Genomic DNA, 17744 nt, shown 5'->3' with positions numbered 1-17744 from the left:
TTTGTACTAAGAAAATATCTTCATTTTATTTCCTTTTTCTTTTATGTGACATAAGATTTATTGACTTCATATCAACATTTAAGTATTGTTAACTTTATGTAATAGTATTTGGCTTAGGGATTGGTGTGTTTCTGGTTGTACGAAGGATAGTTGTATTATGTTAGGTATAATTATGACTTTATTATTGTCTTTATTTGAAGATCATGTACGATCTCAGGAGATGTGCATGGGCTCAAGTTGACAAAGGGTAGACCTGTGATGGTTAATACTGAGTGTCAACTTGATTGGATTGAAGGATACAAAGTATTGATAATGGGTGTGTCTATGAGAGTATTGCCAAATAGATTAATATGTGAGTCGGTGGTCTGGGGCACAATCTAATCAGTGCCAGTAAATATAAAGCAGGCATAAAAACATGAAAAAGAAAGACTGCCCTAGCCTCCCAACAGCCTACATCTTTTTCCCATGCTGGGTGCTTGCTTCCCTTGAACACTGGACTCCAAATTCTTCAGTTTTGAGATTCAGACTGGCTCCCCTTGCTCCTCAAGCTTTTAGACAGCCTATTGTGGGATCTTATGATTGTGTAAGTTAATACTTAATAAACTGGTCTTTATATCTATTATATAATCTTATATACATATTATATATATTAATATGTATAAACTGCCCTTTATTATATATTAAACTATATATGTTATATATAGTTAAATATATATTATATAGTTGTTGTGTGACAATAATATAACTATATATATTATATAGTTGTGTGACTGTATATATTAGTTAACTATATATAACTAGAGTTAATATATAATATATATAAAGGGCAGTTTATACATATTATTATATTAGTTAACTATATAGTTAATATATATATAATATATACATAATATATATATATAAGGTAGTTTACATCCTATTAGTTCTGTTCCTCTAGAGAACCCTGCCTAATATATCATTAGAATGAGACCCTGTCTAAAAAAAAGAAGAGAGTCCTTTGATTTTGCTCTATTTTTTCAGCATCTTTTTGGCTATTCTGAACTTCTTACAATTTTGTATGAATTTAAGGATTGTCTTTTCCATTTCTGTATAAAAGTTTTGATAGGATTGTGTTGCATCTGTAGATTGCTTTAAATAGTATTGACATCTTAACCTTAAAAACAATAAGTCTTCCTATCCATGATTACAGGATATATTTCCATTTATTCAAGTCTTTTTAAAAATTTCTTAAAGCAATACTTTTATCTTCTTGGTTAAATTTATTCCTATATATTTTATTCTTTTGGATGCTATTATAAATGTAATTGTTTCCTTAATTTCCTTTTTGATCTGTTCATTGCTGGTGTATAGAAACACCAGCTTGTTGCTCTTATACCCTACAACTTAGCTGAATTTGTTTATTTGCTCTAGTTTTCTTTTTTTTTGGTGGGGGGTGGTCAAGAGGGGTGGATTCTTTGGGATTTTTAAATATGAATAGGATTATGTAATTATGAATAGAGATAGTTTTACTTTATTTCTAATTTGGATGCTTTTTATTTCATTTGACTGCCTAATTGATCAGTCTACAACTTTTAGTACAGTATTGAATAGCCGTGGTGAAAACAGGCATCCTTGTCTTGTTGCTGATGTTTAGGAGAAAGCTTTCATTACTTTCATTTTTGAATATGATGTTAGCCATGGGTTTTTCATAAATATACCTTATTCTGTTGAGGAATTTCACTTCTATTCCTAGTTTTCTGAGTTTTTTTTTTTTTAATCATGAAAGCATGTTAGATTTTGTCATTCCTTTTCAGTATCAATTGTGGGATCATGTATGCAATAACTTTTCTGTTAATTAGGTGTGTTGGCATTGATTGATTTTTTTTTTTTTTTTTTGAGACGGAGTTTTGCTCCTTACCCAGGCTGGAGTGCAATGGCTCGATCTCAGCTCACCGCAACCTCCGCCTCCTGGGTTCAGGCAATTCTCCTACCTCAGCCTCTTGAGTAGCTGGGATTACAGGCATGTGCCACCATGCCCAACTAATTTTTTGTATTTTTAGTAGAGACGGGGTTTCACCATGTTGACCAGGATGGTCTTGATCTGTTGACCAAGTGATCCACCCGCCTCGGCCTCCCAAAGTGCTGGGATTACAGGCTTGAGCCACCACGCCCGGCCTGGCATTGATTGATTTTCTAATGCTGAACCATCTTTGTATTCCTGGGATAAATCCCACTTAGCCATGATGTGTAATCCATTCAGTATGCTGTTGAATCTGTTTTGCTAGTATTTTGTTGAGGATTTTTGCATCTGTGAACTACCCATACTACCCTACTTGAGGCTACACGGTTGGCCATTCATTCCTTTGATAGCTGTTATTGTTAACTCCTTTCTTCCCAAAATACTCTTGGTGTTTCTGCGACAGTATGCACTCCTGGTTTTTTCTCTCATTTCTAGGCATTTCTCTGCCTACACTGTAGATCCATCCTCTGTTCATCCTTTAAGTGTTAGTATATCTCAGGGATCCTTTTGAGCCTTTGAATGATCTCATCCACATCTGAACTTTTTATTTTTTGTAGAGATGGAGTCCTACTATGTTGCCCAGGCTTGTTTCGAACTAGTGGCCTCAAGTAATCCTCCCACCTCAGTCTCCCAGAGTGCTAGGATTAAAGGCCACCTTGCCAGTGCCACACTCAAACTTTTATATACTTAACTCCCAAGTCACTGGCTCTGGATAAGGCCCCCTCTCTGATTTAATGCAGAGCCACCTCTTGAACAGCTCCACTGCATTGTCCCATGGGTATCCCAGCACCCAACGGAACTCACACATCTTTCATGTTTGGGCCTCTGTTTACCTGTCCAAAGGCTACCAAAGTTGTTCAGGGCCATTTCAGTCTTAAGGAAAGACTGCTTTGCATTCAGTTCAAATCTGGGTTATGGCTGAACACAGTAGCTCATTCCTGCAATCCTAGCACTTTGGGAGGCCAAGGAGAGAGGATTGCTTGAGACCAGAACTTTGAGACCATCCTGGGCACCATAGCAATACCTCATCTGTACAAAAAATTTTAAAAATTAGTCAGGCATGGTGGCTCTCACCTGTAGTCCCAGCTACTCCGGAGGCTAAGGGGAGGATCACCTGCCCCAGAGGTCAAGGCTGCAGTGAGCTATGATGGCACCACTGTACCTATCTCAAAATAAATAAATAAATAAGTAAAAATAAAAACAAATCCGAGTTATGCTGGCTTCTAGCTCTGTGTACTTGATTGGATTCCTTAGCTTCTTCCTTGTGTCTCTGCTGCCTCATTTGTAAAGTGGGAATGATAATACTTGGTATTAGGATGAATGTGACCCATATTAAGTTCTAAGTGAACTGTATCTCTTTAGTGATAGTATTGCTCGAGACTGTGGGGATACTGTGCAAAGGCATGGAAAGTAATACCAAGTTGACCATTGTTTCTGCTGACCCTGAATTTTGTGGTTTCACCCAGTGTCTGCCTGAGAACTTGATTAGCAGAAATCAGATGAAAACTGGAGCCTTACTCTAGGAATCCTAATGGGTTTAATGTGCAGATTTATCTCTATAGCAAAATCTTTTTGTTTTAATAATTAAGCCCCCCTTGGCTGGTGATCCAAATTGGATGTTATTCTGCTATACAGAAAACAGTATTTATTAATGTGTTTTTATACTTGATGCTTAAGGTGTTCATCCACTGATTTTCACTTAAATAATTGAGCTTTTCTGTTCCCTCTGTCTCTGTGCTTAAAATCTTGGCTTTACCATTCATGAAAGAGAATGGAAAATATATCCATTAAGAATCAGATTGGCCAGGCACGGTGGCTCATGCCTGTAATCCTAGCACTTTGGGAGGCCGAGATGGGCGGATCACCTGAGGTTAGGAGTTCAAAACTAGCCTGGCCATCATGGTGAAACCCCATCTTATTAAAAAAAAAAAAAAAAATTGAAGAATCAGATTGGCCAGGCGCGGTGGCTCATGCCTATAATCCCAGCACTTTGAGAGGCCGAGGCGGGTGGATCACGAGATCAAGAGATCGCGACCATCCTGGTCAACATGGTGAAACCCCGTCTCTACTAAAAATACAAAAATTAGCTGGGAATGGTGGTGCCTGCCTGTATTCCCAGCTACTCGGGAAGCTGAGGCAGGAGAATCGCTTGAAACCAGGAGGCGGAGGTTGCCGTGAGCGGAAATCGTGCCATTGCACTCCAGCCTGGGTAACAAGAGCGAAACTCCGTCTCAAAAAAAAAAAAAAAAAAAAAAAGAATCAGATAAGAATTTGTTAAAAGAGATAGCTTGGAAATCTCTATATTTAAGTACTTTTTAGCAGTGCTTTGAAATGATTAATTGCTTTGTTTTAAATATTGGTAAGACACTATAGATGAAATATATATTTCTTCGGCACTGCCTGGAAAAAAGAAACAAGAAACTATATATATATAATTTTCATATTTAAAAATAGTTTCAACAATTATTAAAGCTATTAATACCTGAACTCCTAATCAAAATCAAAGAAATTTTTAGTTTGAATAAGGCATTGGGATGGAAAATTTACTGTGTTTTTAAGGCTCCCTATAAGCTTAAAAATTAAGTGACAATTTTATGTGGCTTTTTTGCTAAATTCACTTTTAAAATAACTTAAAAATCACACTTTATTTTTCTTTCAAATCTTTTTTTCCTAATCTTTTAAAATAAGGAAAGGCGTCTCTGCCTTGGGTACTATAATTGTATTCAAGTTTTTGCGACTCCGTTCAAAAGAGTAGTATTTTGTAAGCTCTACCTGGACAGGTGGGCCTCAAGGAGATGGCTGTGAGATGCCGGTTTTCACGCCATAGACCCGTCAGCGCTCAGACGGTTACAGACGCGGATGGCCTCTGTCCGGAGCGGGGGAGCCGCGTCCTCAGGAAGCCACAGGGGCCGGAGGGTGCGGGCTGGCGGACGGGTCGCAGAGGTCGGGCAGCGCCGGCTCCGCCCGCAGGGGCGGCACCGACCCGGCTTCCCCCGAGCCCGCCCTCTGCGCCTGGTGCCCCCGCGGCCTCGGCGGCGGCTGCTCCCGGTGATGCAAACCCTCACTTCCCGCATCCGCTTCCCCACAGAGCCCGCGGAGCCGGCGGGAGCCGCGCACACAGCCCCGACGTGCGCCATGGGCAACATCCAGAAGAAGCTGAGCAGCAAAGCCGAGGGCGGCAAGCGGCCGGCCAGGGGTGCGCCGCGGCGGGGCCAGACCCCGGAGGCCGGCGCGGACAAGCAGAGCCGGCAGCGGGCCTCGGCGGGGGCGGGCGGCGGTGCCAACGGGCATCCGAGCGGCGGGCGGGGCGAGGGGGACCCCGTTGCGCCTCCGCCTGCCGCCCTGGTCAGCCCCGCCAGCCTGAAGAGCCAGGGCAACGAGCTGTTCCGAAGCGGGCGGTTCGCCGAGGCGGCCCACGAGTATTCGGCGGCAATCGCGCTCCTGGAGCCGGCCGGTAGGTGCGCCGCGCCCTGCGGCTTCCTGGGCCCCTGGCGCTGCGGTTCACCCGACCCCCAGGGCCCCGAGGGAGAGGCGTCGCCGTCTCCTGAATGACAGGCGCCAGCATCGCTGCATTCCTCCCAGGTGACTAAGAGCGCTGTGCCACCTGACCTCAGTGAGCAGCGCCCTGGAATGCGGGCATGTGCCTGGCCAGGCACGTTTACCTCCATTCCCGCCGGGCTTTCCCTTGGTGGCTATTGTGGGTAGCAGCCCCGTGTAGCTCTGCGTGATCAGTCTGCAGGACTGCAGTGCCACCGGGGACCTCGGGCGTCTTTTAATTCTGGTGAACTGTGATCTTGCTAATGGATTTTAACTGTATTTAATTACATGTGATTTTAGGAAGTGAAAGTGCAGATGATCTAAGTATCTTATATTCAAATAGAGCAGCATGTTACCTAAAAGAAGGAAACTGCCGTGGCTGCATTCAAGATTGTAACAGGTAAACTGCACCTTTTCAGGTTTGTCAAGAGATTGTTATAATTTCATTGTGGTGAATGCAAGATCCTACGTTTTCTGCCTAAAGGTCTAATTTCTTAAGAGTTTTATGATATGTTAATTGATTGATGCATACAAATCATAAATTATCTCATGTATATGAAGAGGTTATAGAAGATTGTGCAAACTTTTTTCATTTCCACTGCTACCGTTCTAATTCGTGCGCTTTCTGTATCATTCCTAGACTACTGGAGAAGCCTAATAACTAGTTCCAATCCACTGTGGCATCAGAATAACTTTCCTGATACATTATTTTGTTCAGATTGTTTCACACAGGCCTTTAATGGCTCAGTATTGGCTTTGAAATAACTGCAGATTTCTTTGTCACCACACTGCCCCCAAGCAAGTTTCTATTTCCATCTGGTCTACTGGACCACTTGCTTACTCTTGCCCACCCTGTTCTCTGAGCCCTTGCCCATGTTGCCCCCAATGGTGGTAATACCCTTTGTACCACCTTTGGACAAGACCATGTGAAGTTGATGGATACCAAGCTGGTTGTGATTTGCAGCCAACATCCTTACAACTCAAGTGTCTGTTTCTAATACATTACCCTTCAGACTTGTTTCTTTGCTTCTGAAGTTCCTGCTCCGCAACCCCCTCTCTCTACCTCCTTGGGTGCCCCAGACTTCCTGGTCATCTGCAGGTCTGTAACATCTACACTGACACCTGGTCACACCTCTAAGTTTTGTTATCCACTGAAGGGGGTTTAAACACATTGAAGTGATCACTGTACGTATTTATGGGGTGCCGAGTGATGCTTCAATATATATGATGTGGCCAGACACAGTGCCTCATGCCTGTAATCCCAGCACTTTGGGAGGCCGAGGTGGGCAGATTGCTTGAGGTCAGTTTGAGACCAGCCTGGCCAACATGGTGAAACCCCATCTCTACTAAAAATACAAAAATTAGCCGGGCATGGTGGCGCACATCTATAATCACAGCTACTTGGGAGGCCGAGGTAGGAGAATCACTTGAACCCGGGAGGCAGAGGTTGCAGTGAGCCGAGATCCCACCACTGCACTCCAGTCTGGGTGACAGACAAGAGACTCTGTCTCAAATATATATATATATTTGAAACTATGTATCATTGTTAACTATAGTAATCCTACAGTGCTATAGAATACTAGAACATGTGCCTTCTAGGTAGCTAGCTATAATTTTGTATCCTTTGACACATCTCTGCCTGTATCACCCCCACTCTCTTCCCCCTACCCTTCCCAACCTCTGGTATCCTCTGAGGGACCATGTCTTATACAGCTTTGTACCCCATCGAAGCATAGTATTCACCCATGGTACTCAATAAGTTACCTGCCTGGATGGTAAATATCTACATAAATAAAACATTGTTTCCCACCATTAAGTAATAAAAAGCACTTTGGCAAGAAGCTACTATTAGTACATGTGAAAAATAAGAAGGCATGTCCTACTTTGACTGACACAGCCCTGGCGTACTTCCGTTATCTCATATAACATCCTCAGAAACTCTAGTTTGGACAGTAAATTATGTGGACACTGTTTATAAGGTGAGTAATTTGTTATTGTTTTCATGGAGCAGTATCAGTTTATTGATATGGGTAAAGCTTGCTAGTATCTGTACCTAAGTTTAAAAAGAAGGCCTTGAGGCACTTGAATTTTTGGCCAGTTTTACATATTTAAATTTGAAATGAATAATACTTATATTTTCTTTGGCCTGACATCAGACCACATCCTCAGTTGTGCTGGCTCACTACACTCGCTAATCATTACATTTTTCAGGATTTTGTGAGCTGGTTGATGTCAAGTTGATATTTTGAAATCTGTCATGGTGGGATACCATTTAATACTATGAAAGAAACAAATGCCACAAATCTGGGCTTCACCCCCACCCTTTTTCTTTACCCAGAGAGCCAGTTGTTAAGGACATTTACTAGTGCTCTTAACAGACAAGACCATGTGAAGTTGTTGGATACCAAGCTGGTTGTGATTTGCAGCCAACATCCTTACAACTCAAGTGTCTGTTTCTAATACATTACCCTTCAGACTTGTTTTAGACCTTTCCACAGTGAGGAAGGCCAGGACACTTTAGTTAAAACTTGAGACCCCTAACGTTAGAGCTGCTGCAAAAGAGTGGTTTGCATTGTCTTACATGAGATCCTCTAAGGTAATGAACATTTACTGGCTAAAATTTGCTGTGTTTCATTGTAGACCCAGGAGGAAGTCAAGGATGGGACTCCAGCCAGGGAGACTAGAGTGAGGGCTTGTCCTGGGGGAGGGCAGGAGACGGCCTGACCGAGAGGGAAGTGAGTATGGGTTTAGGTAGGTTGTGCTAATGTAAGAGCTGTTTTTTAGGCAAGGAATCTGGCTCTGCTGGTCAGTGCTGACTCCTTTAGAGACTGACCTACTCAGATGTTTTCTTTGATAGGTGGCCTACCAGTCCCAGTGTAAGAGAAATGGAGATGTGGCCCAGCAGGGGGTGATTTTACTCTAAAGCAGTGATTCTCAATCTTGTTTTAATGCCAGAGAAGCTACACTGTGCTTCTGTGAACATCTTTTCAGCTCAAGTAACTATATTTTCACTTTACCTCAAACAGATTGCATACATATTAAAGGAAAAGTTAATTTTTTTAGGTTTTCAGTTAATTATCTTTGGAGAGTTCCATGAGTTCCTTTTTATTTTATTATTATTATTTTTTAAATTTGAGCCTGAGTCTTACTCTGTCCCCAGGCTGGAGTGCAGTGGCACAATCTCGGCTCACTGCAACCTCTGCCTCCTGGGTTCAAGTGATTCTCCTGCCTCAGCCTCCCCAGTAGCTGGGCTTACAGGCATGCGCCACCACGCCCAGCTAATTTTTTATATTTTTTGTAAAGAAGGGTTTTCACTGTGTTGCCCAGGGTGGTCTTGAACTCCTGACTTCAAGTGATCCGCCTACCCTGGCCTTCCAAAGTTCTGGTATTACAGGTGTGAGCCACTGCGCCCGGCCCACAAGTTCTTATTAGCAGGTAAGTGGTATCGGGAGTCAAACACTGTAAAAAAGAATTGCAAAATTTAAAATAAGGGGGAAAAATCTTACCTATGAAAATAATTTTTTAGATGCATTTTGGAAAAAACTACCATTTGATTTTAAATGTTTTACTCCTGAGGAGCCTTGGTTGTTTTTCAGGCATGTATTTGGAGAGTGGCCATTGGGATTGTGGGGTGGGGAGGAGGCGAGGTTTGAAGAGCTTGAAGATCTCTAAGCCCAGCCTCTCCTCTCACTGTAGCATCTCCATGGCTGTCTTTTAGAACTTCAGGTGAAGCATGAGAAGGGGTTGTGATGGTTAAGTTTGAAAGCCATCATTTTACAACTTTTAAAATTCTCATAATTGTTTATAAACTAAAAAAACTTCACTTTTCTCATCTATCAGAACTGTTTTGGTTTATCTAACCCACACCAAAAATCTTTTGGTGACTTTCCATTGAGGACGTTTCAACAGACAAATTCAACAAATGAATGTTGCCTAGTAATTCTCTGCTTTTTCTTTTCTTTGAGACAGCGTCTTGCTCTATCACCCAGGTTGGAGTGCAATGGCATGATCTCAGCTCACTGCAGCCTCTGCCTCCTGGGTTCAAGTGATTCTTGTACCTCAGCATCCCAAGTAGCTGGGATTACAGGTGTGCATCACCTCACCCAGCTAATATTTTGCATTTTTTCAGTAGAAACAGGGTTTTGCCATGTTGGCCAGGCTGGTCTTAAACTCCTGGCCTCAAGTGGTCTGCCAGCCTCCCAAAGTGCTGGGATTACAGGCTTGAGCCTGGGTGCCTGGCCAGTTCTCTGCTTTTCCTTATCTTTGCTACTCTCTCACAGACTTGAAATAGGAAGATTCTTTAGGGTCTTAACTGTGTTAATTTGAATAGACAGCTGCTTTTGTAAGCTCTGCTTCAAAAGTTCTCTGTGCTTATTTTTATGCATAGTTTTTTCCTTAATGGAATTTCCATTCATAAATTCATATCCACTTTCAGGATTGTGGTTAAAGAAAAAGAAATCTTGCATTCACTGGGCTAGAAAGTGCTAAAAATTAAATACATCATCTCATCAAGTTTAGATCCCAAGCTTGGCTTAAGGCCATCTTGAATAGATAAATGGCACCTTGGTCACTGGAAGTCTTCTGTGAAGTGAAGGTTGTCACATGGTTGTGACTCTCTCTGCTCATAGAGTTAATATCACCTAAACAATAAACTAAGCTAAATTTAAGGCAGTGGCATAGGTGACAGATCCTGATGCCCACGGATCTACTGTCTAGTGTTTAAATATTTTTACTTGATTTAAATTTTATGTTTTAAATAACATTTGCTGTTAAAAAAAATAACCTATTATAGAAACTTAAGAAAAAACTGGGACGGCACAAAGATGATCATTAAAATCACGCACAATCCTAACACCTAGGCATAGTGAAATTGGTTATTTTTTCTGAGAAGTGAAATGGATTAGGTTTAACAGCTTTTCTTTTCTTTTTTTTTTTTTTTGAGATGGAGTTTCGCTCTTGTTACCCAGGCTGGAGTGCAATGGCGCGATCTTGGCTCACCGCAACCTCCGCCTCCTGGGTTCAGGCAGTTCTCCTGCCTCAGCCTCCCGAGTAGCTGGGATTACAGGCACGCGCCACCATGCCCAGCTAATTTTTTGTATTTTTAGTAGAGACGGGGTTTCACCATGTTGACCAGGATGGTCTCAATCTCTTGACCTCGTGATCCACCCACCTCGGCCTCCCAAAGTGCTGGGATTACAGGCGTGAGCCACCGCGCCCGGTTGACAGCTTTTCTAGAACAGTTTCTATGATATGCCGGAAGGGCTCCCACAAGTGCAGCTGAGTATCTGTATGATGTGGGAGTGGTCTTAGTGGCAGATGACTCAGAGTTCCTTCATTTGCACTGTTTCTGTGTGGGTTGCGGTAGGCAGAGTGTAGGCTCTGAGGGTTCACAGAGAAGTTTGCCAAGTGCCTCTCATGACCCAGACATTGATCTAGGACTGGGAATATAGTGTTGCTCAGGACAGGCAATGCCCTTGGCCTTCACAAAGCTCATATTCGAAAGAACTGACCTGGGGCCCATTACTCCTCATGTCTGTTTCTTCATCCACATAATGAACATACTAATATTTACCTTACAGGTTTGTTGTGAGATTAGATGGGGAAATCTGCAGTGACTAGCCCATAGCAGATACTCTGTCAGTGTTTCCTCATTGCCAAATCATTGTCAATAGGAATAGGTAGCAGATTTCTAAGACTATTGGGGGGAAAAAAAAGGCTAAAGAAAGCGGCCCTCGCTCATGGTCTCCCAGAAAGTTAAATATTTGATATATTAACTGCTTATAGCATGAGTTGAAAGAATAAATCCACAATCTTCAATGTGGACAGTCTGGTGCAGATGCTGGTTAGTAGGTTATATAGAAAGGAGGGTCTTCACAGGATCTCTGCATGGAGGACTTCTTTGCAGCTTCTGTTGATTTTGTTAAAACCAAGAGTACTATAGTGTTCATTCATAAATACAGATGGTCCTTAACTACAGTGGTTAACTTCTGTTTTTTTTTTTTTTTTAATTTTTTATTTTACCATGGTTTGAAAGGGATACACAACCACAAGGTTTTAGTCTTTAAGCATTGGTGATTCTTTAACCAAAGATTCTGGGCTGACTTTGGACTTAACATACTTTCAGTTTACACTGGGATTATTGGGACATAACCATATTGTAAATCGAGGATTATATGTACAGTTTTTTATTGTTTTACTTGAGAATATAATGAGGTACGTTAAATACTGAAGTAGCTTTAAACACTTACTTCAAACAAAACCAAAAAACACAACCATGAGATACATCTTTAGTGATATTGGAAACACTTCATAGACTAAAACGTGCAAGATGAAAATTCATGATGTAGAAGGAATCATTGTATGTTTAGTTCCTTGATCCCCTTTTGGTCTGTTTTAGAGACCCTTTTGCAACAAGTGAATCATAAACTGTAGTAAGTTTTAGAGTGCCAGTTTTCAAAATGGGATGCAACTTTTATGGTTCTGTACTTTATTATTAAATACATAGTTGCAAATAAGAATTTTCTTTTTAATCTGTCAACGGCAAGAATCTGTTGAAACCCTGCTCTGTGCCTCCAGTCATGCTGCTCTGTTAGGGCACTGGGGAGGCCAGGGAACGCTGCCAGGGAGCTCACGGCTCAGTGAGAAAGAGTCAATGCAAGTGCTTTGATACTGGCTTAAAAGAAAGGAACACAAGTTTGATTGCTCTGTTACTCTGCGTTTGCCTTCCTGGCATGTTGCCTGGTTCCCAAGTCATGAGTTCAGTACTGCAGTATCTATTCAGTGAAGTATAAACTAAAGAGCATTTGTCAAAACAAATGGTACGTAATATTTTTGTCTTCTTTAGGGCTCTGGAACTTCATCCATTCTCAATGAAACCTCTTCTGCGGCGGGCAATGGCCTATGAAACTCTGGAGCAGTACGGGAAGGCTTATGTGGATTATAAAACAGTGTTGCAAATAGACTGTGGACTCCAGCTAGCAAATGACAGTGTTAACAGGTAGTTAATCTAGGCAGCTATCTAAAATCTGGTTGTTTTATTCATTTGTCCCTCCCCCACCTGCAAGAACATGTAGCAGTATAGATGTGTTCTCAGTTACTTCCAGCACCTGAATGATTGCCTTCTTTTACTCCATTAAATCAAATGGTTCTCTCCCTTAACACCTTTGTATTTGTTTTATGTTCCATTTATTACTGTTCAATGAATATTCTTCTTTTTGTCTTGGTAACACAGGATATAACTCATGTGCTGCTTAAGAATATGAGGTGATGAGAAGGTGTTTGCATTGATGTCATAAATCAGCACTGGTAGCTGGTGTGCTGGCTGATGCCTGTAATCCTAGCACTTTGGGAGGCTGAGGAGGGTGGATCACTTGAGGTCAGGAGTTCAAGACCAGCCTGGCCAACATGGCAAAAGCCCATCTCAACTAAAAATATACAAAAATTAGCTGTGTGTGGTGATAGGCACCTGTAATCACAGCTTCTCAGGAGGCTGAGTCAGGAGAATTGCTTGAACCAGGCCTGCAGAGATTGCAGTGAGCCGAGAACACACCACTACACTCCAGCCTGGGTGACAGAGCAAGATTCCATCCCCCCCAAAAAATAAATAAATAAAATAAATCAGTACTAGCTACAGAAGAAGATCCCAAAAATGTAGTGAAAACTGCTGTGTTGAATCATCTGCTCCCACAGGATTTGCAGGTGTTCACTGGCACCATGTCTGTCAGTGGAAACATATCTGTTGCTTCTCCTTAGGAGAACGATGTCTTCATGACCCTGCTAGATATTTCCGTTATATGCCCTTGTAAATAGACACTCACCTAGGATGAGTAGTAATTTATAATGGTAAAATAGCAAAGAATTTGGATCTAATTTATAGTATGACCTATTTACCCCCAGCATGAGAATGGGAAGGTTCCAGACTTCATCAATTGTTTTCTGGTGAAATGTGAAAATTGCTAGTTGGATAACATTTCTATTTATGTATAATAGTTCCTGATCCCATTTGCTTAAAGTGTAATTTCTGAAATACTTATATGTTACACTGTGCCCTGTACTGGTCTAGTGGACCCCACCCAGCTCCCTTCAAAAAAGAAAAAAAAAGGGGGGAAAAAACGACATGGTCTCTATATTTAAGCAAACTACTAGAATATAGCTGGGGAGAAACTGTACAGCAGTTTATCCCCAGGCTGGGGGAAGGAGATCACAGAGAGGCCACGCCAGCTTTGTCTGTATGGGCTGCACTTGTTCCAGAGAGAACACTTAAGGGGGGCTTTGAAGGACCCTGACAGAACGTGAGGAGACCTTAAACAAAATTGTTGGAATGAGAATGGTAATTCAAGGTAAGTTTTAAAATCAGACCTTACCTTCCCATGTGGTTCTAGCCGTGCTGGAAAGATATATAGGCAGAGCTGACAACTGTTCTCTTGGTGGTCACAGGGAACCTGTCTGATCCCAGCCTGCCTAGAAGAAAAGGACATACATCCAATATCTGTGATGGGGTGAGATGAGACTGAACCTCAGACACTCACAGCCTCCTTGACCTTGAGCCTCCTTGGCCTTGACCAGGCAGCCTCACCTGGCCACCACCCATGGCAGGCCATCTGCTGCTTCCTTTTATGTGCCCACAGGCCCTTTCCTCTTATTGTCTGTGAATTCCTTCTCATCCATCAGGAAAGGACTTGCCTCCTCTAGGAAACGACTTTCCCTGATCCACAGTCTCCCTACCCCACAGGTGCACCTTAAGTTCCCTTTCTCGGTGCCCCCATAACACTGGGCCCTCGTTTATTACCCAACTTCCATAATGTTCTTACACTCAGTGTCTTTCTCTGTAGAATTATTTTCCTGTGGCTCTAGTGGTTGTTCCCTGAGGTCAGAAATTGTGTTTTTCACCTTTGTCACTGCAGTGCCTCTGATGGTAGACATCCTCGATAAAACTGAGTGCATTCTCAAACACAGAGCTCAGGGTTTACTCCTGTGCTTCTGGGCATTGCTTGTTGCTTTTAATTTGCCCCATCCTCAGCTTGGTAGTTTTCAAGGTAGAGTTGGAGAAACTAAGATCTCAGTGTTAGAGGTTCTCATGAAACAGGAAGTGAGGAGGCATTGGAAGTGTATGGCAGAGAGGAGGGCCTGATGAAAAGGCATTTTAGGAAATGTAGTTAATAGTAGGCTAAGTGGCTGAAGGGAGAAATGGGTCTGAGAGACCATGATTACTCATATTTCTGACCTTTTTGCGTTACAGTTTTTCTAAAAAATTGAGGTAGAATTCATGAACATAAAATTAAGGCATACAAAGCAGTGGCAATTTGTACATGCACCATCTTGGGCAGTCATCACTTTCTACTTCCAAAACATTTCTGTCACCCCAAAAGAAAGCCCTAGACCCGTAAACAGCCATTCCCCATACTCCTTTCCCCCCAGCCCTGGCAACCACCAATCTGTGCTGTGTCTCCATGAGTTTATCTGTTCTGGATGTTTCATCCAAATGGAATCATACATGACCTTTTGTGTCCTGCTTCTTTCACTCAGAGTAATGTTTTCAGGGTTCATCCATGGCACAGCAGGGATCAATACTTCATTTCTTTTTATGGCTAACATTCCATTATATGCATGTATATATCACATCTTGTTTATCCATTCACCAGTTGATGGACATTGGGTCATTTCCACCTTTTGGCTGTTGTGAACAGTGCTGCTGTGAACATTCATGGACAAGTCTCTGTTTGCATACTTGCTCTCAGTTCCTTTTGGTATATGCCTAGGAGTGGAATTGTTGGGTAATTCTATGCTTAACTTTTTGAAGACTGTATTATATTTGTTATATGTACTCAAGAAGGTTCATTGACTTTTAAGTAATTGACTTTTAAGACTCAGTCATTTTTCTTTTAAATGGAATCGTTCTTGTTGATATTTTGTTGATGGAGGAGGCTTTGGTTTTGCCATGTATATTTTTATATACAATATCTGTTTAAATTTTTTCACTATTCCTTATTTGTGAATCCCATATTTATGCTTGCTTTTCCATCTATTCCAATTCATTATGGAAAATTAAGCAGCAGCCACCTTTTTTTTTTTTTTTTAATTTAAACGTCTGTGTTTATTTCGTTTTGTCTTCCATTAACCATATTCCTCTCTTCCTCTCTAGGAATCTTATATGCTAATTTTCCCTGCATATACTTATTTATTCCCTGGCAACACATCATCTCTTTTCAGCTGCTTCTTCCTTCCTCTCTGCTGGTAATACAAGTTTTGCTTGAAAATTCTATTTTTCTGAAACTTCTTTTTCGTCTGCAATTCTGGGTGGTTATACATTAACTTTCTAATTTATTTTTTAACATTAAAACATAAGATTCAATTATAACCAAAGATCACTATTGAAATTTAAGTTTAAGAAACTATAAGGAAAGTATATGTATTACATTTGTCTATTTATAAATACAAAAGTTCTTCACACAAAAAGTATGAGAGACTAGAGTTAACTAACTTGAATTTACTCTACTAATTGCCAGTAAGCCATTTCAGTCTTAGGAAGCAGTTCTTTTTACCCAGATTTGTTCAAAAGACATAATTTTTAATTTTATTTTTAAATCTATGACATTTTGTGTGTTTAAAATAATGAAAAAGTGATCACTGAGGCTATCAGTCTAAATTTCATATGGCCGTAAGTAAATGTCATTAATAAAGAAGTCCTTGTGGTAGAACCTAGTGTCTTATTTTTTCATCTTTATTCGTATGAAAAGAGAATAAATAAATGGGACCAGGTGCGGTGGCTCATGCCTGCAATCTCAGCACTTTGGGAGGCTGAGATCATCTGAGGTTAGAAGTTCGAGATCAGCCTGGCCAACATGGCAAAACCTTGTCTCTACAAAAAATATGAAAAATAGCCAGGCATGGTGGTGCATGCCTGTAATCCCAGCTACTTGGGAGGCTGAGGCAGGAGAATCACTTGAACCCAGGAGGCAGAGGTTGCAGTAAGCCGAGATCGCCTCACTGCACTCCAGCCTGGGTGACAGAGTGAGACTCCATCTCAAAAACAACACAAACAAATGAACAAAAGAATAAACTGATAATTGTAGAGATGAAAAAAATACAGAGCAAGGAAGAGTATCTTAACCACATGTAAATGTTTTGAGAAAAAGCATTCTTCACATGACAGCGAGCCCTTAGCAGTGTTGGCAGCCAGTCTTGTACATCTGTTGCCAACCGCAGTGGTTGGTAATGTGGTTATCATAATGTACAGTTTGGGCATAGAAATTCTAAAATACTTCTGATCATTCTCAAGCGTAATACATTATCAATTTAGTAATGATATTAAATGTTACAGGAGACATTTCTTTTAGGCCTCCTAAATTTTCGTTTTATTTATATATTTAACTTCCTCAAAAATAAAATTTTATGTATATATTAAAATTTTTTAACAAATTAAAAATGTCTTAATTTTTTTGTTTTGATTAAAAATAGTCTAAGTTGCATCATTTATGGCAACTTGTAAAAATCTTTTTGAAAACAGTTTACGTGAACAGAAAATAGCTCAGGATTGCATGTTTTCTACAAGGAAGTACACATTTGCATAGCATTTGTAAATTTTAATCTGACCTTCAGTAATATAAAAAGTAAACTAAATGATAAACAGAAAATTCATTTTCTCTTTAGACTATCAAGAATTTTAATAGTGCTAGATGGACCAAATTGGCGGGAGAAGCTGTCACCCATTCCTGCTGTGCCTGCCTTTGTGCCACTGCAAGCTTGGCATCCGGCAACAGAGAAGATCTCAAACCAAGTAGGAAATTCCAGCAGCCATCACCAGCAGGCCATCACAGGTGGGGGACACCTACACTTACTTCTTCTGAAGGTTACCTTGAGCTGTGTGTGTACTTTCACAGTAAAGCAGAGATAAGAGCATGAATTCTAGAATCAGTCCTAGGTTTAAATGAAGTCCCTGTTCTCCATCTTTTATTTTTTAATTTTTATTATTACTATTTGAGACAGGGTCTTGCTCTGTTGCCCAGGCTGAAGTGCAGTGGTGTGATCTTGGCTCACTGCGGGCAGCCTCTGCTTCCTGGGTTCAAGCAATTCTCCTGCCTCAGCCTCCTGAGTCACTGGGATTACAGGCACGTACCACCACACCTGGCTAATTTTCACAGGTTGTTTTTGTTTGTTTGTTTGTTTTTAAGTAGAGACAGGGTTTCACCATGTTGGTCAGGCTGGTCTC

At 41.2% G+C, this 17744-nt stretch overlaps 2 protein-coding genes across 3 annotated transcripts in view; one reads left to right on the top strand and one right to left on the bottom strand.

Moving 5' to 3' along the window:
- Nucleotides 1-4979, bottom strand: part of FBXO43 (F-box protein 43) — an 88329-nt gene extending 83350 nt beyond the window's left edge. Inside the window, exon 1 of the mRNA XM_035276621.3 lies at nucleotides 4772-4979. The gene's annotated coding sequence lies outside the window, so the exon portion shown is untranslated. The remainder of the gene's footprint in view (nucleotides 1-4771) is intronic.
- The window catches only part of SPAG1 (sperm associated antigen 1), a 74545-nt gene that overhangs the window by 43605 nt on the left and 13196 nt on the right, over nucleotides 1-17744 (top strand). For both annotated transcript variants that reach the window (XM_035276618.3, XM_035276619.3), the window contains exons 11-14: nucleotides 5088-5453; nucleotides 5837-5936; nucleotides 12381-12533; nucleotides 17186-17352. In XM_035276618.3, coding sequence (XP_035132509.3) covers nucleotides 5088-5453; nucleotides 5837-5936; nucleotides 12381-12533; nucleotides 17186-17352 — 786 coding nt within the window. The remainder of the gene's footprint in view (nucleotides 1-5087; nucleotides 5454-5836; nucleotides 5937-12380; nucleotides 12534-17185; nucleotides 17353-17744) is intronic.

Source organism: Callithrix jacchus, chromosome 16, assembly GCF_049354715.1.
Source record: "Callithrix jacchus isolate 240 chromosome 16, calJac240_pri, whole genome shotgun sequence".
Classification (NCBI taxonomy): domain Eukaryota; kingdom Metazoa; phylum Chordata; class Mammalia; order Primates; family Cebidae; genus Callithrix; species Callithrix jacchus.
The sequence above is the reverse complement of the archived record's forward strand: the minus strand, read 5'-3'. Positions and strand labels throughout refer to the sequence as shown.